The sequence below is a fragment of the Macaca mulatta genome, chromosome 12 (assembly GCF_049350105.2).
Source record: "Macaca mulatta isolate MMU2019108-1 chromosome 12, T2T-MMU8v2.0, whole genome shotgun sequence".
Classification (NCBI taxonomy): Eukaryota; Metazoa; Chordata; class Mammalia; order Primates; family Cercopithecidae; genus Macaca; species Macaca mulatta.
The window spans coordinates 114,927,073-114,951,763 of NC_133417.1; the positions used below are offsets into that span (position 1 = coordinate 114,927,073).

General features: G+C 38.4%; 1 protein-coding gene across 1 annotated transcript in view; it reads left to right on the forward strand.

The window, feature by feature from the left end:
- The first annotated feature begins 1,140 nt into the window (after nt 1–1,140).
- Nucleotides 1,141–24,691, forward strand: part of UNC80 (unc-80 homolog, NALCN channel complex subunit) — a 226,497-nt gene continuing 202,946 nt past the window's right edge. The window contains exons 1-7 of the mRNA XM_077957497.1: nt 1,141–1,277; nt 2,217–2,265; nt 5,045–5,201; nt 6,417–6,718; nt 15,537–15,660; nt 19,424–19,497; nt 23,041–23,180. Of these exons, the coding sequence (XP_077813623.1) occupies nt 1,186–1,277; nt 2,217–2,265; nt 5,045–5,201; nt 6,417–6,718; nt 15,537–15,660; nt 19,424–19,497; nt 23,041–23,180 (938 nt within the window). The 5' untranslated portion in view covers nt 1,141–1,185. The remainder of the gene's footprint in view (nt 1,278–2,216; nt 2,266–5,044; nt 5,202–6,416; nt 6,719–15,536; nt 15,661–19,423; nt 19,498–23,040; nt 23,181–24,691) is intronic.

Genomic DNA, 24,691 nt, shown 5'->3' on the forward strand with positions numbered 1-24,691 from the left:
AAAGTGAGATTCAGTCGAAGAAGAAGAAAGAAGAAGAAGGAGAAAGAGAAGGAGAAGGAGAAGAGGAGGAGGAGGAGGAAGAAGGAAGGGGAGAAGGAGGAGGAGGAAGGAGGAGGAGGAGGAGGAATTGCAGGTAGTTACTATTCCGATTGCTTCACCCCACCTCACCCTCCTCCCCGGCCTACTTGTTTTACTACTAAATAATATATCTAACAACAATCCAAATATATATATATATAAAACATATAGGCATTTGACTATTACAACTGAAGGAAAATGGTAGCTATAACTGTGGGCGAACAGGATCACCCAATTGCATTTAATGGACTGTAATAAACCGCATTTCCTCACAGCATGATTCAAATGTTCTTCCTCACTTTGCAATTAACTGATATCCACAACTGGTTACTTTGGGAACTTTGTATTCCTGCTTTAAGAAAACAAAAGGTTTATTTCTTGTGGTTATCATATAAAAGTAACTTCTCACATGTGAGATCTTTCAAGCTTCCTCTCACTTGCCAAGCCTGCCTCCCCTTCCTGGTTTACACATTTAATAATTTTCATGTGTTCCTCTGGCTAAACCCTGGACTCCTGACCTCCTTGTTAGAGGTGAGAATGATGCCAGGGTTAGTGACTGCTCTGCGGTTCCCCAAAGCTCCTCCTACCCAGACGGTGACAGTTTGGATGCTGAGGTCGGAAAGCAGGACAGGGGACACTCCTGAGTGCAGCTCGGAGCGGGGAAAGCCGAATTCCAGGGGCTGAAGAGGCCACGCAGGGGACCAGCGCCTGCGATGCGGAGCGCGGACTTCTTGGGCCATACCTCTGAGGCTCAAGCTGCCCCGGATTCGCTTCTCCGGCAGTGCAGCCCGGCGCGGGCCGCTGTCCACAGTGGGAGGTGCTGAAAGCAGGGAGCGGGTGCGGGGGCGGCGAGGCGGACGGCTGCTCCGAGCGCCCCCCTCCTCGCTCCGCGGCTCCTCCAGCCCTCCCCTCCTCCCGCAGCCATGTTCCACGCGCGGGGAGGGGTGGGGGGAGGGGAGAGGCACGGGGGATCAGGGCGGAGAGAGCCGGCTCTGCCTCGGGGAAGGAGGGGATGAGAGTTGGGGGGAGCAACGGGAGGAGGCGGCGGCGGCGGCTAGCGAGGAGACAGAGCTGGGTCCTGCAGTAGGACTCCCGGGAGCCACCATCATGGTGAAGAGGAAGAGCTCCGAGGGCCAGGAGCAGGACGGCGGCCGTGGCATCCCCCTGCCCATCCAGACCTTCCTGTGGCGGCAAACCAGGTGAGGGGCGCAGAGGGCGCGCCGCGGGCCGCCCTGGGCTGGGGGCGCTCCCGGGGCCGCCCGGGTCGCCGCCGCCGCCGCCGCCGCCGCTGAGGCCGCGCCACAGCCTGCAGCTCCCTCTCTGGGGCTGGAAAACAAGCCCTCTGCACCCGCTTAAAAACACGCATTAAAATATGTATATATATATTTCAGTGAAGTTTGACGACAAGCAGATTGGCAGTTGTCGAATAAATGTATACATTATTTTAGGGGGTGGGAGGGCAGAGAGCCTGGGAAGAGGGGGCGGGGAACTAGGAAAGATAATTATGACTGGTTGTGCTCCTGCGTCCAATTCCCCCTCCGTCTCCTGCTGTAATTCTAGCCCGGTGACCTGTTGTTTTTCCAGCTCCTGTTTGGCGAATATCTGCTATGCCCACTTGTTAACCATTTTGCTCAGATTAATCTCCCCAGTTAAAGCTCCTGAGGATCTGTGATAAGGGACCCTCCCCCCTAACCCTGGAAAGGCCTCACACCTATTCCAATAAACAGAAAAGGTTTTTTTTTTTTTAAATTATTATTGTTATTTTAGAGATTTATCAGGTAAGAAATTAGATTCTGGAAATCGTGACCCACAAGCCGTGTTCAATTTTCAGTTTTTATTATGGCTGTACATGTAAGTAATGCACCACTACTGACCACTGACGATTTAAAATCTTAAAAGTCTTCAGAATAAGAGTGGATACCAAAAACCATCGAGATCCACTTCTCTTTCATATATGCAATTACACGCGTAAAAGAAAATGTCATCAGCTGTTCAACACCTGCTCATTAAAAAGCTATAAGGAAGCATGAAATTTGAATTTCATAGCACCCTGTCTTATTCATTGAAAAATATGTCACAAGGATGCTTTAATAATAATTTTACTTATGTTTATTAACAAATATCTATTAATTTTTCAGTGCATTTTTGAGGCCCAAACTGGGGAAGCAATATGAAGCTTCTTGTGTGGTATGTGATTTTCACCATTTAATAATTATTTCCCTATTCTGTGTGGTGGTTTGAACCCAAAGACAGGTTTTAAATCAAATGGACTATATATATTAATTCACTTGGCAAATATTATTGATCACCCACTGTGTGCCAGGCACAATTCTCTGTGCTGGAACAAAGCAATGATAAAAACAAATAGAGTGTTTACATCCTAGTAGAAAGGGGACAAGCCACAAACAAATAAGTATATACATAGTAAGCCAGATGGTGGTAAGCACTATGGAGAAAAATTAAGCAAAAAGAGATACTAGGTAGCACTAGGGAGGGGAGTTTTATAAGCAATGGATAGATAAGGCTTATCTATCTATTAATGTGAACCTTGGCCAAAGACACAAGGGGAAGGGAGGGAAGGACAGCTGAGGGAAGAGCAGAGGAAACATGTTAAAGGAAATTAGCACCTACTGGGGAATAAGTGAAAGGGTGAGGAGGGATCCAGTGGTAGAAGAGAAGGCAGAGAGACAACAGAGAACCAGGTGGTGGAGGGTTTTTTTGCCCCCTGCAAGTGTGAAGTCGAATCCTTAATCAACAAAACTGAGACTTACAGTGGAAGTTCATATGATAGAGTGCCTGTGAAAGAACTACTTGAACAAAATATATGCATCTCTGCACTTTTATGTCTTGCATATGTTTTCCAATTCTAAAAATGAATAATATAAAATAATTGTGAAAATAATACTGCTAATATTTATACAAAATAAAATGCATTTGTCCTGAGATTCTAAGGGAATCTTATATCCCTATAAATTCTTATTTTACAAATTGAGAAAATAAGACATGAAATCATGAAGCAAAATTAAAATGGACTTTTCACAGCCTTCATTAATATTTGGAGCTTACCTAAAAGTCTTTACATTGCATATATTATAACCTAAAAATGGAAATCTACCAATTTGGATATTGCCATGCATATTTACGAATAGCTACGTGGATGACCTTGTGGTAAGGAGCTCTGAGATTTGTTAGGGCAAAAAATTCTGATGGAAGCCAACTGGAAAGTTAAACACATACCTGCCCATGCAACGTAGGAATTTGTTTCGTTGCATCTCCTGTCTTTCAATGTTGTCACAAACACATTTTTTTTAATATAACTTTCTTATAAGGACCTTTTAATGGAATTTGTTGTTGAACTTAGCTTGTTAGAGTAATTTGACACTTGAAATCTCAGACTTTCTTAACCATGCTGACAATTATACTAGCTTAAAATAATCCTGACTTTTCTCTGTTCTTGGCACAGATATTTCTGACATTTTTAATGTAGTCACACAATATCAAATAGTAAGTTACATTAATGGATAGATAGATAGGGATAGAGATACATAGATCTCAATATAGAAAATAATTTCCCAAGTTTAAAAAAAAATATTAAAAGTTGTATTAGTGACACTTAAGGAGAAACTGACATTACCCAGAACACTCTGAGATTATGAAATGCATAACTCATCCTCTACAGTATAGTCATTAGAGTGTATAGATTCTTTATAATCTTTTAGTCTCTAATATACACACCCTTTACTTAATGAATACTTAGATACCTGAGGACTGGTGAATTTTATAATATTTGTATTTATATCACCAACATATCTAAAGGCCTTTATCTAGTTTCTTAAAGCAAAATATTACATCTCTCATTATGCTCTTTGCCAAAACCTCAGTGTGCCCTTCATTATGAAGGTGAATTTTTTATTTTTCTTTTTTTGAATCAAAAAGTAAAAAGTTTTCTTTGGAAATCTCTGTAGTAAACCATATTAGGATACCTGTCTTTCTCATAGGTATTGTAATAATTCCAGTAATACAGTTTGAACACTTGGTACTTATATTGTGATTATTATATAGAACATTTATGTAATTTTCTTGACTGGGGCATCAAGTGCCAATCATGTTCTTACAAGTCAAACGTTTATTAAATTTATTCTAATATTTGGTAACTACATTTTCTCCAACACCTTACAGTGATATTCTCTCCTCTCTCAAAAGAAAAAAAAATAATTGAGTAGGTCAGAGTTGTTACTTGTTCTGGAGTGCTACGCTCTCTGATACTCTCTGAGTATCTCTGGCAAGGATAGAAAATTTAATAACCAGCAAAGTAAAGATGGCTTATTTTCCTCCTCCCTCCCTCCTTCCTGCTCTCCCTTTCTTTCTTTCTTTATTCCACAGATATATTAAGTATCTTTTATTGTTCCAGGCATTAGGTAGAGAGTGTTCTGTGCCAGGTCATTGTCAAGCCATGAGATAAATCAGGGATTCCAAAATCAGAATCCTTGAAAAAGTTATATCTTAGTTAACACCAGTTGAAGAAATTGACATAAATTCTATTTCTCAAGACACTTTGACAAAAAACTCATTTTGGTCTGCAGTTGTGACAGCCTTTTGGATGACTCAGCAACATTTTATAAACTATACATCCAAAAATCTCATAAGGTTAAATGTTTTGTTCCTATTTGTTAGAGGAAGCTTACTTTAACAGAAATAAAAATCATTTGTTAATTCAAGCCATTTACTTTGGCTCAAAAGCCTGCAAATGGGTAGATAATAGAAAATTATTACTGACCCATTGCACATCAACATATACAAGAAAATGCAATGAGTTCTCCCTAAAGAATTTGGTCCAGTAATTTGCACCTTTTAAGGGGTACAGTACCTTGCTGTTCATTTTTTCACTAATCAGAATCTTCCGTTTCTTAGTTTACATGGTTTTGGATTTTGGCTTTTCTTATTGTTTTTGTTTTTGAATTTACAGTCCTTTGAGCGAGTGTTGGTAGAAAACAAGCTGCATGGCCTCTCTCCAGCTCTCTCTGAAGCCATTCAGAGCATTTCCAGATGGGAACTGGTGCAAGCTGCTTTGCCTCATGTCCTCCACTGCACTGCAACCCTGCTTTCAAACCGAAACAAGCTAGGTTGGTGCCCTGCCTTACTTCTTTATTGCATGTCATTGCCCTTTGTGTTCAACACTCATCATAGTAACCTGTATTGAGTAGTTTCTCTTTTCTCAAGCACTGTGCATACATTATCTCATTTAATTATCACAAAATCCTCCTCACACTTATACTATCATTATTTTCGTTTTACCAATAAAGAAACTGGCTGTCTTGTTTTTAATTTTTTAATTTTACAAGTAATATATGAATATTTTCTCCTCTTAAATATTGAAATATGCTGGTTGTGGTGGCTCATACCTGTAATCCCACCACTTTGGGAGGCTGAGGCAGGTGGATCACATGAGGTCGGGAGTTTGAGACCAGCCTGGTCAACATGGTGAAACCCCGTCTCTACTAAAACTACAAAATTAGCCAGGCGTGGTGGTGCGCACCTGTAATCCCAGCTACTTGGGAGGCTGAGGCAGGAGAATCACTTGAATCTGGGAGGTGGAGGTTGCGGTTAGCTGGGATCACACCACTGCATTCCAGCCTAGGCGACAAAGTGAGACTCCGTCTCAAAAACAAACAAACAAACAACAACATCAACAAAGTTAAAATATTAGAGGTAAGCTAAGACCTTCACCTGCCCAAGATGAGTCCTAGCCAAGGTCATCCTTTTTGTTCTCTCAGTTCCTAAAGCAACCACTCTCATGAACTGGGCATATTTGCCTCAGATATTTTCCAACTTTGTAGTACTGTGTGTGAGTATGTGTGCACATGTGCGTAAGAACTATTTTTTAGAATATTTTACAGATTGCTATTCTCATGTGGCAATGTGTCCTACCCATGTACCCCACGTTAGTGTACATACTCTTCTCCACTCCATTTCCTCCCCTTGTTTGAGCCTCTGCTCAAATATTACTTCATAGAGGGACCTTTCTAGGTCACATTGTCTAAAATAGGATCGCTTTTATCTTCAGAGCCTATATTTTTAACCACTATGCTGCCTATTTGGAAATATATTTGGGTACCTAACTGAAGAAAAGTGATTCAGCAGTTTCTGCCCCCATGGCAGCATATCATTCTGCGGAGATTACAGCAGTAGGGGAGTCCAAAAAACAAGAACGAGCCCTGCTAGCAGTGGTTGTAAGAAGTGTAGAGAAAGCAGGGATATTCTTCCCAGACCCAACGTTGACATCTATTGCTCTGGTCACAGAGTTTGCCTTAACCTGCCTGTGTAATTGTCCCCTGCAGGCCACCAGGATAAATTGGGTGTTGCTGAGACAAAGCTCCTTCACACTCTACACTGGATGCTTCTGGAGGCCCCCCAGGACTGCAACAATGAGCGATTTGGGGGTACAGACCGAGGCTCCAGCTGGGGTGGAAGCAGCAGTGCTTTCATCCACCAGGTTGAAAACCAGGGTTCTCCAGGGCAGCCTTGCCAAAGCAGCTCTAATGACGAAGAAGAGAACAACCGAAGAAAGATCTTCCAGAACTCCATGGCTACCGTGGAGCTCTTCGTGTTTCTGTTTGCTCCCCTGGTACACAGGATCAAGGTAAGCAGAAACCCAGTGTTAGAGCTGGAGTGGGTGGAGATGTGGTGAGGATAGACTTCAAATGATATTTCCATATTTGGTTGGGCATGTCTTTGTATGACCTTACAGCAAGTCAGGGCATGGAGAACTTTATTTCTGTGTTAAACTACTGAACATTGCTTCAAAAACACAAATTTCCACATAGCTTTTACCTACTTAAAAAATCCTCAGTGGTTTTCCCTCTGCCTCACGATAATGCCTAACATATTAAACATAAAATAAAAGATCAACTATGACGTAGGGTTTAAATTGCTTTCTTGATTTATAGACTATTGGTCCCTACTGTCCACCTCATGATCCAGCATTTGAAACCATGGCAGCCGTTCTCTGAATATGCCCTTGCTGATTGCTGTACTCTCCTTTCACCCCTCTATTCTTGTCATAGTGTTCAAACTGCAACTTTAATGTCATCTTTAACATGAAGCTATTCCTTGGACCTCACCATCTAGACTTCATTATTACCTCCTTCGCATTTTTATAGCACCTTGTAACTACCTCTGTTATAATACAGCGTCTAAATTTTAGTGGGGTGTGGTGGCTCACGCCTGTAATCCTAGAACTTTGGGAAGTGGAGGCAGGTGAATCACTTGAGGTCAGGAGTTGCAGGCCAGCCTGGCCAACATGGCAAAACTCCATACAAAATTTAGCCAGGCGTAATGGTGCACACCTGTAGCCCCAGCTACTCAGGAGGCTGAGGCAGGAGAATCTCTTGAACCTGGGAGGCACAGGCTGCAGTGAACCTAGAACATGCCACTGCACTCCAGCCTGGGTGACAAAGCGAGACTGTCTCAAAACGAAAAAAAGTAAGTTTTAACTTGTTATGTTCTGTAGACTTTTAGACAGTCGGGTATAGCCTAAGAATTGCTTTTTAAAATATTTTTAAATGCTTAAAATACAAAACATAGGATTACATGGAAACCAGTTATCTCAAAATACAATCATATCCACTTGGAGGAGACAATATAATTTGAAATCACTGTGCCACCACTTTTTAGCTGTGTGATTTTGTTGATATTACTTAACCCCTCAGTTGCTGTAACACAGGGTGAGTATATGTAAGACAGACACGGCAGTTCCAACGCATGAAAAGAAATCAAGAACTATTTGTTACTTCTGTGAATGAATAAATTAACAAATTTCACTTAAGTGCTAAGATAAGAATTGATATGTTCATCTACTCTTTAATAGAATATTATAATCCAGTGAATGGATCAAGTTAACTGGTTCAAGTTAGCAATGTATTTATGAAGGTGGTTCTGAACATTAACAGTCACCATGAAGGGAACAGACTAGAGAGTATTTTCATTCATTTTTAGTTTCCTAAAAAATTCACTTTCCGTTAACTCTCCCCATTGCTAGGAGAAATAGATTTGAAACTACCTATAAATTCCCAAAATGCAACACATACACTGACCGCATTGCCCATCAAACATACTAAACTCTTTAGGTGTCAAGTCAAATTAAATTGCCATTTTAAAATCTCTAGCTTTCCATTTTAAAGTATTTTATACAGGTGATACTTAGTAAGAAGCTCTGCTTTAATAGGGACTGTCCACCTGGCCTGTGAGCCCTGCAGGACCTACCCCTGCGTACCTCCTGGGCCTCAACTCCCTCTATCTCACTGGCCTTTCTCTCATTCACTAACCACCTTCAGGCTTGTGGGAGGCTCATGCTCAAACTTGACAAGTGCATTTTTGTGTTCAGATCCTTGCACTGTTTTTTTCAACTTGAAACACTGACCCTACCTTCTACACTCAGATTTTCACATGGCCATGTACTTGTCATTGGTTTACTCACAACTCAAATGGCAACACTTCAGAAAGTACTTCCCTGGCTACTCTCGAGCAACTAGCAAGCTAGCCTACATTTTTTTCCTTGTTAGCACTTACCAGAAGCTGGAATTATTTATGCATTTGTCTGCATGTTTGTTGCCCTTCAGCCTCACTGAACAGAGATCCTTGAGTGAAGGGAGTCTGCCTTTCCTGATGACAGCTGTATCTCTAGTGTCTCAAATAGTGTCTGTCGTATATGAGGCTCTCAATAAATATTTAATGACTGACACACTGAGTAGACTTGTCATTATCAGAAGCTGATCCAAGTGCTAAAAACAGCATATTTAGAAATGAAGCCGTTCAAATGGAGAGGACAGGAGAGAAGTCTTCTTAAAAAGTAGCCCCAAAAAGATGTTTATATGTTGACAAATATCACCTGGAAAAATGTGGAAATATAGGAGTGCCCAGGGTGGCTGTAATTTTATTTTTAAGACATGGATGGGAGTCTAAGTTTTGGAAACAGATAGGCCTGTATTTGAATCCAGTGCCTGCTGCACTCTATAAGAGATTGTGCAAATAATTTCTATAAACCTCCATTTTCTCAAATATAAATTGGACCTAAGAATAAATGTATAGGGCATTGTGAAGATTGAACAAGTTATAGTATTCAACCTGATACAAAGAAAGTCATTAACAAATGTTAGTTGTCTTTAGTGTTGGTATTTTATTGCTGCTGGTATTATGTATTATTAGTAGAAAAGAAGCAAGGTCTCCTTTCAGGAGAGACTACTCAAATAATTGGAAAAGCTGGCTGAAGATCCTCATGTTTAACTTATAGCTTGGGAATGGAGCATTTAAAAAGGAGTAAGACAATTCATACAAAATACTACACAGTGGTTGATATAACATAAACAATTATTGTTAGTGGTATTAATAACATTTTTATCATTTTGTATTATATTATTATATTATCATTATAGTTTCATCATTTTGTCATTGCTATGAGGAAAGCATTGTTCTTGATGCTGTAGAGAATAAAAAGTATTCATTTGATAATTTTTGCCATAAGGCCTTCTCTGCTTGAGAGATGTCTGGTTTTTTCAAGTTGTTGGGAATGTACAATCTCTAGATCAGGATTTCTCGGCCTTGGCACTGTTGGCATTTGGGGCCAGATAATTCTTTGTTGTGGGACACTGTTCAATGCATTGTAGGATATTTAGTAGAGTCTCTGGCCTCCATCCATTAGATGCCAGTAACAACCCATTGCCCCTGAGTTGTGCCAACCACAGATGACTCCAAATGTTGCCAAATGTTCACAGATGGGTGTGTGGAAGGGAATTGGTCCTGACTGAGAGCCACTGCCTTACATCTTTCATTTGCCTGCCGTTATCAGGCTCTGTTGGAGCCTATCGTCTTTCCCTACCCATGTAAACTTCCCCTCACCAGCATCATTAACATCCTTTTATCCCTATGCTTCTTTGCAGTTGTCTTTCATGACTCCAACTCCAGATCAAGACCAAAATTCACATTTTCTTTTTTTTCTTTTTTTTTTTTTTTGAGACGGAGTCTCTCTCTGTAGCCCAGGCTGGAATGCAGTGGCCGGATCTCAGCTCACTGCAAGCTCCGCCTCCCGGGTTCACGCCATTCTCGGGCCTCAGCCTCCCGAGTAGCTGGGACTACAGGCACTGCCACCTCGCCCGGCTAGTTTTTGTATTTCTTAGTAGAGACGGGGTTTCACCGTGTTAGCCAGGATGGTCTCGATTTTCTGACCTCGTGATCCGCCCATCTCGGCCTCCCAAAGTGCTGGGATTACAGGCTTGAGCCACCGCGCCCGGCCAAAATTCACATTTTCTATCCCCACCCAGAAATCTGCATGCTGCTGGGGAAACCACACAACCATCCAGACTAATGTTTCTGCAACACCGTGGTCTCTAAACCCAGTGTGCCGTGCTGCCCCACTTGTCAGTCCTTTCCTTGATTTTCCCCCCCAGGTTCCCACTCAGCACTTAGTGTTGCAGGATGGGGCTTGTATAAGACATGGTGCTGTAGGAGGCATGGGAGGCCAAAATTTAATCAAAGCATGAACCCATGCCTCCATATCCTCACCTCCCATTTATTTACTCTTCAATCTTTTATTCTTGCTTCTAGTTGCTTTATTATGTGACAGAATATTTTCACTATCATTTCTAATTTTTACAACTACCCACAGGGATGTGTGTATCTTTTCTCCATTTTACCAGAAGGGAAATTGAGGTCCATAGAGATAATAGTAAAGATTGTGAGTAACCAAGATGGAATTTAAACCCAATCCCATCTGATTTTGTATAAAACTACAGTTTTTTAGGTTTCTGTACCAGAGGTTTTTTTTGTTTTCTTTTTTTTTTTCCACTCAGGTCATGAACAACCTCTGAGTTGTTGAATCTAATCTCTATTTGCAGCCCTCATTTCATTAAACCTCAGCTGCATTTGAAATTACCATCATGCCCTTTTCTTTCAGTTCTCCTGATGACACCACACCCTTCTGGTTCTTCTTGCATCTCTGACTCTGTCTGCTCTATCTCTATTGAGAGCTCATCTTTTCTGTCTGCCCCTTTAACATTGGGGCTCCCCAGAGATGCATTCTTCACGCTTTGTTCTTTTCACTCTCCTTTCTCCTAGGAAGACTTCCTTCGGCTTCATTTACCATGTGTGTCCTGCATGCTGAGGTCACCTAATTATACATTTCAAATCCAGGCTCCTATCTTTGCCTGTTAGACCAAATTGTCAAATGACTTTTCCAAATAGATAATCCATGGGAAATTCAAACTGCACCTGTAATGAGCCCCGTCCCTAGATTCTATATTTTAGATAATGGATGTATTCACAAAAACTCAAACTACCTTTCACTATCCCTCATCCTTACTTGCATATTCCACTAATCACAGAGTCCTACTCATTTTTTCTCCTAAATATTTCCCAAATTTATTACATATTTTTCATTCCTACTTAACTACCTTAACCCAAGCTTTTATCATATCTTACATGGACTGTTTACTTCGACCATTTTCTTACTAGATTCAGTCTCCTGGCTTGTCTCATAAAATCTAACCTCAACACCAAGGTGACCTATCAAAAATGTAGACAATATCACCAACATACTTAAAATAATTTGGTGATTTCTCATCATACAGAGAGTACAACTCCAGCTTCTTAGTCTGGTAAACTGGGCCCTCTATGACCTGTCTGACTACTTCTCCTGTCTGTGAACTCCAGATGTTTGAAGTCTCCCCAAGAACATAGCATACTTTTTTCAGATCTTTTCTCATGTTGGTCTTGCTGACTGGAATGCCCTCATACCTGACTTCTCTTTCTAGAAAACTCCTACTTATCCTTTAGGACTTCATTTGAGATCCATCTTTCCCTCTTTCTCTACTTCCATAATATTCTAGGTACAGCTTTATTTTTATACTTTATTATCATCTCTTTATGTGGCTGTCTCCCCCACTAGATTCTAAATGGTCTGTTTGTAGGAATTATCATTGTACACATGATAACTAACATAGTATCTGTGTTTAATAGGTATTTAAATAATATTAAGTGAATAAATTAGTCCACTAATTTGTAAATAAACCTAATATAAATGACTAATGCTTTTGTAACACAGTGTATTATTCAATGCATATTTTATATTCTTTTAATTTATAATTAGCTAAAATAGTTTATATAAAATTCACAGTCTGAAAATCCTGTGTAATACATTATTAATTTTAGACCAAATTTAATTTTATCAATGAAAAATGATGAATGTTTGTTAAACTAAGGCATCTTCTTTAAATATGGTATCAACGTTGTCATGATTTTGTCATGTTCACTTATTTTTTCAACAAATACTTATCGAGTGCCTGCTATATGCTAACTATTGTTCAATGTCCTGGAGTAACAGCAAGAAATAAAATAAAAAGCAAGCCCTTCAGGGGATTTTAACAAAATCTATATGTGTAAAGTAAACAACTTTAAAATAGAACTTAAAATAATAGTTGTTTCTTTAAATCTCTCAAAGCTACTAGTAAATACATTCAGAATTGCTTTATGACATCATGGAAACAGGTTCTCAGTGAAAGCAAGAAAAGTATCTGAAATGTGGGGATATTACCTCTATATGTGCTTACATTTCTGGCTTTTCTCAGGACCTTCTAGACTACCTGCTTCACAACTGTTTGGATGATAAAGAGTGTCCTCTCCAGTTATTGAGTTTCTGCTTGTGTATGTATACATAGCATTGTGTGTTCTATTAAAAGAAACTCTAGAAGAGACATTAGAGGCCCAGAGTTTATACATTCATCCAAGTTAGGAAGACTTACAAAGGAAGATACCAGCACAAGAGAAGGCCACAGGTGCTGCAGGCATTCAGGTCTGAAGAGTGATTGGATTTATTTGGAGAAGGTAAAACATGTTCAATTAATGAACATATTAGTTTGGTATTGTATTGATGTTCGAGGAAGTGCACAGAAGAAGGAGATCTCAACTTGTATTCAAGAAATATACAATCTACTTGGAGATGTATCAAGTAAAACAAAATGATGGCCATGACCATCAGTGAGTGCTGTGTCATGCTAATAGATCAGATGTTAAAGCCCAGGATTTCAGTACAAGAGAGATCACTCCCTGCTGCAGTTTCCACTGGAGTTTTACTTGTGTTAACATTTCTCATGAGAAACATGGAAAAGGACTGAGCTCAGAAACCAATAAATCATTAAAACAAGGTCAATTGAGGTTTGGTTTCCTGTATTTGTGGAGACAAATCTAATAAGATTTGCTTAATGTTAATTTCCTGTTTCTACATACAATACCATGCATACTTCGTCGTGTCCATTCCAAGGGAATTTGGGTTACTCTCCTCTTAACTTCACAGCTGTCTGTCTAACTGCTTACTCGGTATCTCTAGCTTAATGTTTAACAGAGATCTCAAACTTAACATGTCTAAAACTAGGCTTCTGAAATCCCCAAACCTGCTCCTACTTCATCTTACCTATCTTTCTTAATTGCAAAGCCAAAAATCCTTGACATCTTTTTCTCTCACACTCCACATCCAGACAATTGGCAATTTCTGTAAGTTGTATCTTCAAAATGCATTGAGAATCTACCACTTATCATTTTGCCCTCTATTAGTACCCCTGTCTAATCATCTTTCACCTAGATGATAACAATAGCTTCCAAAATAGTCTCTTCTTTCACTGTTGCCCTTTCTCAAACTATTTTCAACAGCCTGAGTGAACCTATTAAAATATACATCCAATCATGTCACTCTGCTACTTGAAACCTTCCAGTGGCTTCCCATCTTAATAATTGCTAAAGTCCTTATCAAGACCTATCAGGCAGTATATTATCTGGCACTCAATGACTTCTCCCATTTTTTTTCTACTTTTCTCACATTCACTTGACTCTAGGCACACAGTCTCTTGGCTATTTCTGAACACACTAGGCACATTTAGGGCCTTTGTGTTTGCTGATCCTCTTTCATGGAATACTTTTCCTGGAGATAGCCACATGACAGCTCCTTCATTTCATTCAGAACTTTACTCAAATGTCACTTTCTCAATAAGGCTTCACCTGATTCTCTGGTCTAAAATGACAACACTTTGTCTGAGACAGCCCTTCACTTCCTCTCTACACTATGAACAGAGATTTTTGTATGCCTTGTTCACTGTTGCATTTAAAACCTAGAATAGTACTGGGTATATGGTAGGTGTTCTATAAATATTTACAGAATATATGCAGAATGAATTTAACCAAATGCTTTATGTGCTTTTCTAATACTTCCACAGGGAATTCTAGAGACTTTCCCATTGTGGGAACTGTGTGGCTCTGTTGCCAAGTGGTTTCAGAATCCCAGTCTAGCCTTTAGGTTTCTTTTTACTAGGTACAGAGTTGCTTTTCTTTTTCTATTTTTCCAGTTGCTTCTGAGTTCTTTTCCTTCAATCTCAATGGTTTCCAACCCCAGCTATGTGTGAGAGTCATCGGGGGATATTAGAAAATCTCACAGGATTCTAATTTAATGGGTCTGGGTAGGAGAGGTAAGTGATACCTAGGCCTCTTAGGTTTAAAAGCTCCCCTGGTGATTATAATATGCAAGCTGGGGTTGCAAATCACTGCTGTAAATGAGTTCCTGGATCTCAGCTGTATTCGTTAATCTGGGATCACATTCTCTACTTCTATCTTTACATTGTTTTGAGAGACTGAGGTGTTTAAGATATAATCTCAGAATGTCACATATTTGTACTTAGACAATATGATAGCAGAGGATATGCTCTTGAAAGATACTTTGAATCACAGATAAATTGAGTGAGTATGGGTTATAAAGTCAGCCCTATTCAGCAAGTATTTATTGAGTATCTGTTGTGTACCCAGTTCCTAATGCTATGATAAACATTGTGATGATGCTCGAGGCTGAGAGGGAAGGAGAATGCTTGATTTATCCTTGCCCTCAAGAAATTAAAGGTTATTAAGAAGAAAACATTACAAAATAATACACTATGAAGGGTCAAATTATATGTGCCTGATTCCCTAAAATGTAAGAAAAGAGATGGACTGGATAATAGAATGTCAAAATAGCCAGTATCTGAGTATTTTGCCTTATAAGGGAGAAGTAAGGACAGTTAAATAATTAAGAGGAATGATAATAATAACCAAAGTGAAGAGATCTGCCAAGACTCCTGAAATAAACAAGTTTCAACCACTGCAAACAAAAAACAATAGTTTGTGTATTCAATGCTTTGCCCAAAGCTATGTTTTGATTGGTCATTAGTTTTGGATAAAGCAGACAACTGGGATTTTCATAGTAATTGCAGTGATAACTTTTGGTCATTGGTTTACTCTAGAAACATTCATCTGACTGATGAGAGAAGGTTTGGCAGATAAATCCACTCTGAAAATAACCTTATGAATGATATTAATCCTTGCATTGATTGGTCCCTTTAAGCAGTTGTTACATGTCAGTTATTGGACATAGATCTTCTCTTCCCCCCTAGGAATCTGACCTCACCTTCCGTCTGGCCAGTGGGCTTGTCATATGGCAGCCCATGTGGGAACACAGACAGCCCGAAGTCTCTGGCTTCACCGCACTGGTGAAGCCCATCAGGAACATCATTACAGGTTTGTAACTTGGACACTCAGCGGGACAGTTTTAGCGGATTCCCTCACACGTAGTAGTTAGAGTGATGGGATAATTTGCCTCTAAGAAGTCAAAAAGAAGCAAATATCTCCATGGAGTTATTTAAGTGTCCTGATATAGGGCTTATTCACATGAGGAAAAACTACTCTGAATCAAGTGCACGGACTTTGGGCAATTCATTTAGACTTCCTGTGCCTCAGCTTCCTCATCTGGAAACTGAGAATGTAAATATCATATTAATACTACTTCCAAGATCGTTACGAAATGGAGCTAATATATGTAAAACTGCCTAGAAGAATGTCTGGCACATAGTAAGTGGCAGCTGCGATTATTATTATTATCATTGTTATGTTATCATCATCATCATGGTAAATGGAATAGAGGCTCCTTAACAAAAATCATCTTAGTGTTGTATTGCTATCTAAGCATTTCTCTTCAGGAATTGTCTAATGACATAGTCCCATTGTTCAATTGTAGAAAGAACACAACATGATAGATTGAAAAGTGCATGGCAGGCTCACACTATCTCTAAATCTCCAAATCTATCTCTTACTATGTATATAACCTAACTTTCCTAAGCATTTCCATGTATGTAAAATTGAGGTGATAATGCCACCTTATAGGGCTTTTTAGTAAGAAGTAAATGAGAGTGCATTAAGTGCCTGCTTTATAGTAAGTGCTTAATAAATTGTAGTCTTCTATTCCCAAATCTATTTTTAGCATTAATAATAAAATTTAAAAAGAAATAAATTATGTGGAAAATCTACAGAAGCATATATATACATACGTATATATTTTTAAAATACACCACACACACACACACACATATATAATTTGCTTAATTCATAAGGGTTCTGTGCAGATAATAAACAACCTTTTTATTAATATATAAGCTATAATTTAACACATATATAAAAACTACTAAGAAACCATGTCCCTCCATGGAAGTACTTGGGCTTTTTACCTCACCCTCCTTTGGTTTCTGGATGATATTCACAGTGGGTTTCTTTTCCCTCTGCCTGATGCCTGTGGACTTGAAGCAGTACCCAGCATCTGAGGGGAAATTAGACTCAGCTTAGACAGCATGGCCAGAAGAAAAAGCAATGGCACATGGTGACCTTGATAAATCACCTTCCTTCTCAGCACCAGTTTACTCACAATTTGAATGAGACATTGCCGTCTTAGTTTCCCGCTGTTCCTAGTCCTCAGGTAAAGATGTAACTGATTTGAATTTTACCTCCAGGACAGCTTAATGTAATGGTTAAAGCACAGACTCTAAAGTCAGTCTGGGCTATAACCTTCATGCAAGGGTCAAGTGACCTTGGGCAAGTTTAACTCACTGTATCTTAGTTTCTTCCCCTGTAAAATTGGCATAATAATATGGTAGTATTGTTGAGTTATTTTAAGGGTTAAACGAGTTATAGTTTTGTTCCACATAACAGCATTTTGGTCAATGACAGTGTGTATGACAGTGGTCCCATAAAATCATAATGGAGGTGAAAAACTCCTGTCACCTAGTAGTTTCATAGCCATGGTAACACAGTGCAAGGCATTACTCATGTATTTGTGGTGATGCTGGTTTAAACAAACCTACTGCACTGCCTGTTTTATAAAAGTATAGCCTATACAATTATATGCAGCACATAATACTTTATAATAATAACTGACAACTATATAACTGGTTTATGTATTTACTATACCATACTTTTAATTGTTATTTTAGAGTATATTTCTTCTACTCCTACTATCCATTTTTATGATTTTAAAAAAAGTTAACTATAAAACAATCTTAGGCAGGTCTTTTAGGAGATGTTCCAGAAGAAGGCATTGTTATCATAAAAGATGACAATTCCATGTGTGTTATTGCCCCTGAAGACCTTCCTTTGGGAAAGACCTGAAGGTGGAAGAGAGTGATACAGATGATCTTGATGCCGGGTAGGCCTAGGCTAATGTGTGTGTTTGTGTCTTGTTCTTAACCAAAAATGAGAATGCCTGGCACATAGTGAGTAAGCAGTAGCTGCACTTGTTTTAAAACAAAAAAGTTGGCCAGGCGCAGTGGCTCACGCCTGTAATCCCAGCACTTTGGGAGGCTGAGGTGGGTGGATCACCTGAGGTCAGGAGTTCGAGACCAGCCTGACCCACACGGAAAAACCCCATCTGTACTAAAAATACAAAATTAGCCGGGCTTGGTGGTGCCTGCCTATAATCCCAGCTACTTGAGAAGGCTGAGGCAGGAGAATCTCTTGAACTTGGGAGGTGGAGGTTGCGGTGAGCCGAGATCACGCCATTGCACTCCAGCCTGGGCAACAAGAGCAAAACTCCATCTCAAAAAAAAAATTCTTTTTAAAGTAAAATAAATATATGAGTATAAAATAAGTGTATAAAAACCATAAAATATACTTTTATACTTTTTAATACATACTATACATACTACATACTAGTATATGTAGCAATATCTACTATAAAATATATTAAAAGTATAAAAGATAGATGGGCAGATCACGAGGTCAGGAGATCGAGACCATCCTGGCTAACACGGTGAAACCCCGTCTCTACTAAAAAAAATACAAAAAACTAGCCGGGCGAGGTGGCAGGCGCCTGTAGTCCCAGCTACTCGGGAGGCTGAGGCAGGAGAATGGCGTAAACCCGGGAGGCGGAGCTTGCAGTGAGCTGAGATCCGGCCACCGCACTCCAGCCTGGGCGACAGAGTGAGACTCCGTCTCAAAAAAAAAAAAAAAAAAAAAGTATAAAAGATAAAAAATATATAAATAAAAGTAAAATAAAAATACAAATTTATAAATATATGACTATATTAAAAAACTTATAGAATAGTTAGAAAGAAATTAAATATTTTTGTGCAGCTGTATGATGTATTTATTTTTAGCTTAGTATTATTACAGAAGAGTCAAAAAGTTTAAAAAACTAAAAAGTTTATAAAGTAAAAAAGTTATAGTAAGCTAAAGTTAATTTATTATTAAAGAATAAAAACTTTTTAAAAATAAATTTAGCAAAGCCTTCATATTCACTCACTACTCACTCACTGACTCACCCAGAGCAACACCCATTCCTGCAAGCTCCATTCATGGTAAGTGCTCAGTATAGGTGTATAATTTGTTGTCTTTCATACCGTATTTTTACTGTATATTTTCTGTGTTTAGATACACAAATACTATTGTGTTATGATTGCCTACAGGATTCAACACAGTAACACACCGTACAGGTTTGCAGCCTAGAAGCGCTAGGCCATGTAATATAGCCTAGATGTGTAGGTGGCTATACCACCTAGGTTTGTGTAAGTAAACTCTATGATGTTTGCACAATGATGAAATTGCCTAACAACACATTTCTGAGAAAGTATCTTTGTCCTTAAGTGATGCGTGACTGTATATGTAAAATGCTTAGAGAACTTTGTATATATAAGGTGCTGAGTAGGTGTTACCTATTATTGTTATTTTTAGTATTGCCAACTTTTTAGCACCTTAACTTACTGAGTCAGACTGAAGAGATGAATATCTACATCGATAACCCCAAAAAATGCTAATATTTTTGAATTGGTTATTTGAATTTCTCTTACAATATGCATTAATGTCTTCTTCATATTAATGCATTAATATGCATTAATGTCTTCTTTTAAAGTAAGAATGTTCTATTAAAATAGCTTTTCTATTTGAAAATGAAATGCACTTATGAAATAGAAAGAACTTATAACCTTATAAAATGATGGAACTTCTTCCATCTTTTCAGCTAAGAGAAGTTCTCCTATCAACAGTCAAAGCCGGACCTGTGAATCACCAAATCAAGATGCAAGACACTTAGAGGTTAGTTTATTATAATTATAAGAAGAAGGGAGGCAGTAAGTCCTTGGACATAGTGTAGTGTGAAGGTAAAGACATGAGTTCTAGAATCATACTACCAGGCTCAAAGCCACTCCTCCTTTCTGAATGTGCAACTTTTAACAGTCTCAGGTTTTTTTTATCAGTCGTGTATGAAAATTAATTTTCTGTATCTCCTCAAAGCATGGAGGTGCGGAAACAAGACAATATATGACTAGTATTTTATCTCAGTGCTTAGTGTGTAATGAGTTGTGCTTTATATCAGTGGCTTACATGTAACACTCAATAAGTGTTAGTTATCATTACATCCCAGATTAAATAACATATCACCTTGTTCTCAATTATTGAATCCCCTAATGTTTGTTAAGTAACTCTAATGTAGGTAGAATAATGCTGCCGGAGGTCAGGAAGAGGGAGTTGGAAGGAGTTATAAGATAGTCCTACCCCTTAAGGAATCTTAAAGTTTAATGAGGGGTCAAGACTAACCCACATAAAACAGAAGGTGCAAAATATGATATAAGATGCAGAATATAATTCAGTGCAAATTTGTCATGTTTGATCAAGAAAAGAAAGAAATGAAGGCCAGAGTAATTGAAAGCTACATAGAAATCGATACTACCATTAACTTATGGCATTAAATGAACTGCTTTGACTTTCAATTCAACATGTGCAAAGTGAAACTTGCTGTCTTCCATCAAAATTGGATCCTCTTTCCAACTGTTACTGCTGCCAGGAAGATTATCACTCTTTTTACCCTTCAACCTAGAAATTTTGGAGTCCTATTACATCTACCATTTACTGAGCAATTACTAAGTACAGACACTGTGATTTATATGCTGTAAGATGTATATATTTTTCACATTTAACATATTTGAAATTGAGTATGCTTAACAATCTTTGGCCTTTTATAATCTCCCTACTGGTAGCTGTCTTGATATGGTTGTAATTCTTGTGCAGCATGAATTTGGTCATTTCCAGCATCTAAATTTGCATCATCAGGGTCAGTGAATTATAAGCATATGTCAGAGGGAATAGTGGAGAAGTATTTTAAGAGATAACACTCTTGATACAGAGGAGGTTATTCTTTGGAAAAACTCAAATATTAACAATTCGGGGTTGAAAATTTTAAATGTGAAGTAGTTTTAGGAATACCTACACCAATTTATTTCACTTATACTTTCCTCTTACATATACACAGGATGGAAATATAATAAAAAAGCTGTGCCTATAAATAAATGTAAAATAGCTCTTTCAACAAGTATAAAATTAAAAATCCCCAATGATAGAAATAAAATGTCCTAGTTTAATTAACAGGGTATTTTTTTCTTAACGTTACATAAAATAATAGTGTGTCTTCTAAATGATGACATCTTAGATACAATGAAATACATACATCTCATATTATGTTATACTTAATCCTCTTGATTTGATTTCCTGCTAAGTCATATTGTCTTCTTTTCTTTATGTTGCTCAGATGTTTTCTTTATTCTTTATGCCCACTGCTATCCTCTAAATCCAGGCCCTCATAACTAAATTGCAGTTGAACCTACCTAATTGAATTTTCTACTTCTAGACTGTTCTTCTTTGCATAAATACCACTAATAATTCCTGACTAATTTCCTAATATATCATTTATTTATTAACTCACCATTCCACGTAAGGCATTTTATGCAAGTGCCATCCTTTTATCATGTCCCTTTCTCCTTAGGAACCTATAGTGGATCCTATTGACTGTCGCTGCAAGACCAAATTCCTCTCCCTGTTTTTTTGTGCCTCCCACCACTTGGCACCACCTTTGCTAAGTGACCCTGTTTCTGATTATCCCTTCAGTCAGTTATCTATTATCTCTTAACTTACAGTGCCTGCCCATTTTAGCCTCCAAATCCTTGCTCAGATTGTTTCCTCTAACTAGAATCTTCTCTTTCTTTCATCTAAATTTTATCCTTTTAAGGACCAACTAAGATCTCAATTTCCCCTAAACTCTTGTCCAATTAGTCTAAGCCTGCACTGTCCAATATGATAGCCTCTAGGCCTGTGTGGCTATTGAACACTTGAAATACAGCTAGTCTGAATTGAGAGTGTAGAATGTACATCAGATTTTGAAAATGTAATATAAAATAGAATGTAGACTTGGCGCAGTGGCTCATACCTGTAATTCCAGCACTTTAGGAGGCTTAGGCAGGTGGATAGCTTGAGCCCAGGAGTTTGAGACCAGCCTGGGCAATATGGCAAAACTGTGTCTCTACTAAAAATAGAAAAATTAGCGGGGCATAGTGGCACACGCCTGTAGTCCCAGCTACTTGGGAAACTAAGTGGAGAGGATCACCCAAACCTGGGACATGGAGGTTGCAATGAGTCATGATCACACCACTGCACTATGAATTGGGTAAGCGAGACCCTGTCTTAAAAAAAAAATAAAAAGTAAACATCTTAATAATTTTTGTATTGATTCTATGTTGAAATGATAATTAGGGGTCAAAAAGAATATATTATTAAAAACAATTTCACCTGTTCATTTTCACTGTTTTTAATGTGGTCTCTACAAAATTTAAAATCAGATATGTGGCTGTTTGTGGCTTGCATTATATTTCTATTGGACATGTTTCTCTGACCTATACTTACCTGTCTTGAGACATAACTGTAAGCTCATGAGCTTAAGGGTCAGATTCATCTAATTTTTTAAATCTCTCAAATCACCTAACATGAGGCACAGATAGTATGCTTATGCTAAAGAATTTTATGGTCAAGTTCAGAAGACTTAATTCATGGAATTTCTAGCTGTATTTGTCTCTCTTTCCATCATGATTGAATAATGCCTTATTTTGGTGTGTAAAAATTAAAATTGTAAGGGCTAACCTTCCAGATAGACTGTTGAGGGTCTTTATACTTTAGTAAAGAATTTCACCTATAATATCTATGGAAAAATATCTCACATTACCTGGGCAGAATTACATTTATCAGCTAAATGTAATTAAAATAAGCTACCTGGTAACAGAACTGCTGAATTGTACTTATAAATCAGAATAAAAGTCATTGTGTCTGATTAGGAAAGTGTATTGCATCTCTCCACTGATGAATGAAGAAAAAAGTTAACCTTGTACTTCTGTTCTCATGTTCTGGCTTCAATTTGATTAGCTCCTAGTAACCTAGTGCTTCTATTTTAGCCTCATGCTTCCATTCAGTTCACCTCAGTATGATGAATTCTTGATGTGTAACTCTCCTGTAGATACTGGGTACGGAAATGAAAAAGAAAATAATTAAGAACAAAATGAAACAAAATATATGAAATTACTTTGCCTGATGCTTGAAATGACACGGGTGATCCCTAGAAGTCTGTTTCTATTCTCTCTGAGATGAAATCAAAATCCCTTGGCCCATAATATCATAATTAACTATGGTGAAAAAAAAAAAAACCCATATATGGAACCATGTTGTGGTATGGTAGCTAATTCTAGAGGATATAGCTACAGGGAAAACAAAAAACAAACAAACAAAAAAAAACTAATCTGCTATCTCTACCTCCAAAAGGGACTCCAGGTGGTTTGTGAAACATTCCAGTCAGATTCCATCTCACCCAAGGCCACCATTTCAGGCTGCCACCGAGGAAACTCCTTTGATGGAAGTCTGTCCTCCCAAACTTCCCAGGAAAGAGGCCCATCACATTCCAGGTACCTGATTGCAATGGTAGGGACAAAATGTGTCACTGGTCACCAAAAATCAAATATGCATTTTAACTACTTTTATAGCCTCTGTTCCTTACAATATGTGTTTGCATAATATGTGTATACATATTCTTGGTCAAGGCATAATTAATAATTGTAGAAATATGCTATGAATGGCTTTCTTTTAAACAAACTAGGGCAAAAGTGGAAAGAAGCTTCTAATTAATGAGATGTCTGAATTAGATATTAGTTAAAATGTTTAAGTGCAGAACTCAAATGATTTTATCAGAAGATTATGTTGCAGAGATGTTAAAGGATCTGTTTTAATATATAAGGATATTTTATACCGCTAGATCCTTGTATTAAAATTAATGCTTCTAAATTACATAGGAATTTAAAAGTCTATTCTTTGTAAATATTCTAACCCTGCCCCTGTTATTTGGTGTACGTAGTGAATTTGCTTACAAACACCTTCCCCAGAAACAAGAAATAGTCTATTTATTCTTATTCCCTGTTGAAATTACAGACACCTGGAGTCATGAGGTTTGACACTCTACCTATGGGGCAAGAGCTCCTGAGACCATTTGTATATCCCTATTTTCAAATAAAATTATAGCCTAGTAACGTATAGTATTTTAAAAAGGAACATTTTTAAGACTAGTTTTATTGAGATGTAACTTATATACTGTAAAATTAACCTATTTTAAGTTTACAGTTTGATATGGTTTGGCTGTGCCCCACTAAATCTCAACTTGAATTGTATCTCCCAGAATTCCCATGTGTTGTGGGAGGGACCCAGGGGGAGGTAATTGAATCATGGGGGCCGGTCTTTGCCATGCTATTCTCATGATAGTGAGTAAGTCTCACGAGATCTGATGGGTTTATCAGAGGTTTCTGCTTTTGCCTCTTCTTCATTTTTCTTTTGCCACCACCATGTAAGAAGTGCCTTTCACCTCCCACCATGATTCTGAGGCCTTTCCAGCCATGTGGAATGGTAACTCCAATTAAACCTATTTATGTTCCCAGTTTCGGGTATTTATCAGCAGCATTAAAACGAACTAATATAGTAAATTAGTACCAGTAGAGTGGGGCATTGCTGAAAAGATACCCAAAAGTGTGGAAGCAACTTTGGAAGTGGGTAACAGGCAGAGATTGGAACAGTTTGAAGAGCTCAGAAGAAGACACGGAAATGTGGGAAAGTTTGGAACTTCCTAGAGACTTGTTGAATGGCTTTTCCCAAAATGCTGATAGCGACATAGACAATAAAACCAGGCTGAGTGGTCTCAGATGGAGATGAGGAACTTGTAGGGCACTGGAGCAAAAGTGACTCTTGTTATGTTTTAGCAAAGAGATTGGTGGCATTTTGCCCCTGCCCTAAAGATTTGTGGAACTTTGAACTTGAGAGAGATGATTTAGGTTATCTGGCAGAAGAAATTTCTAAGCAGCAAAGCATTCAAGAGGTGACTTGGGTACTGTTAAAGGCATTCAGTTTTAAAAGGGAAACAGAGCATAAAAGT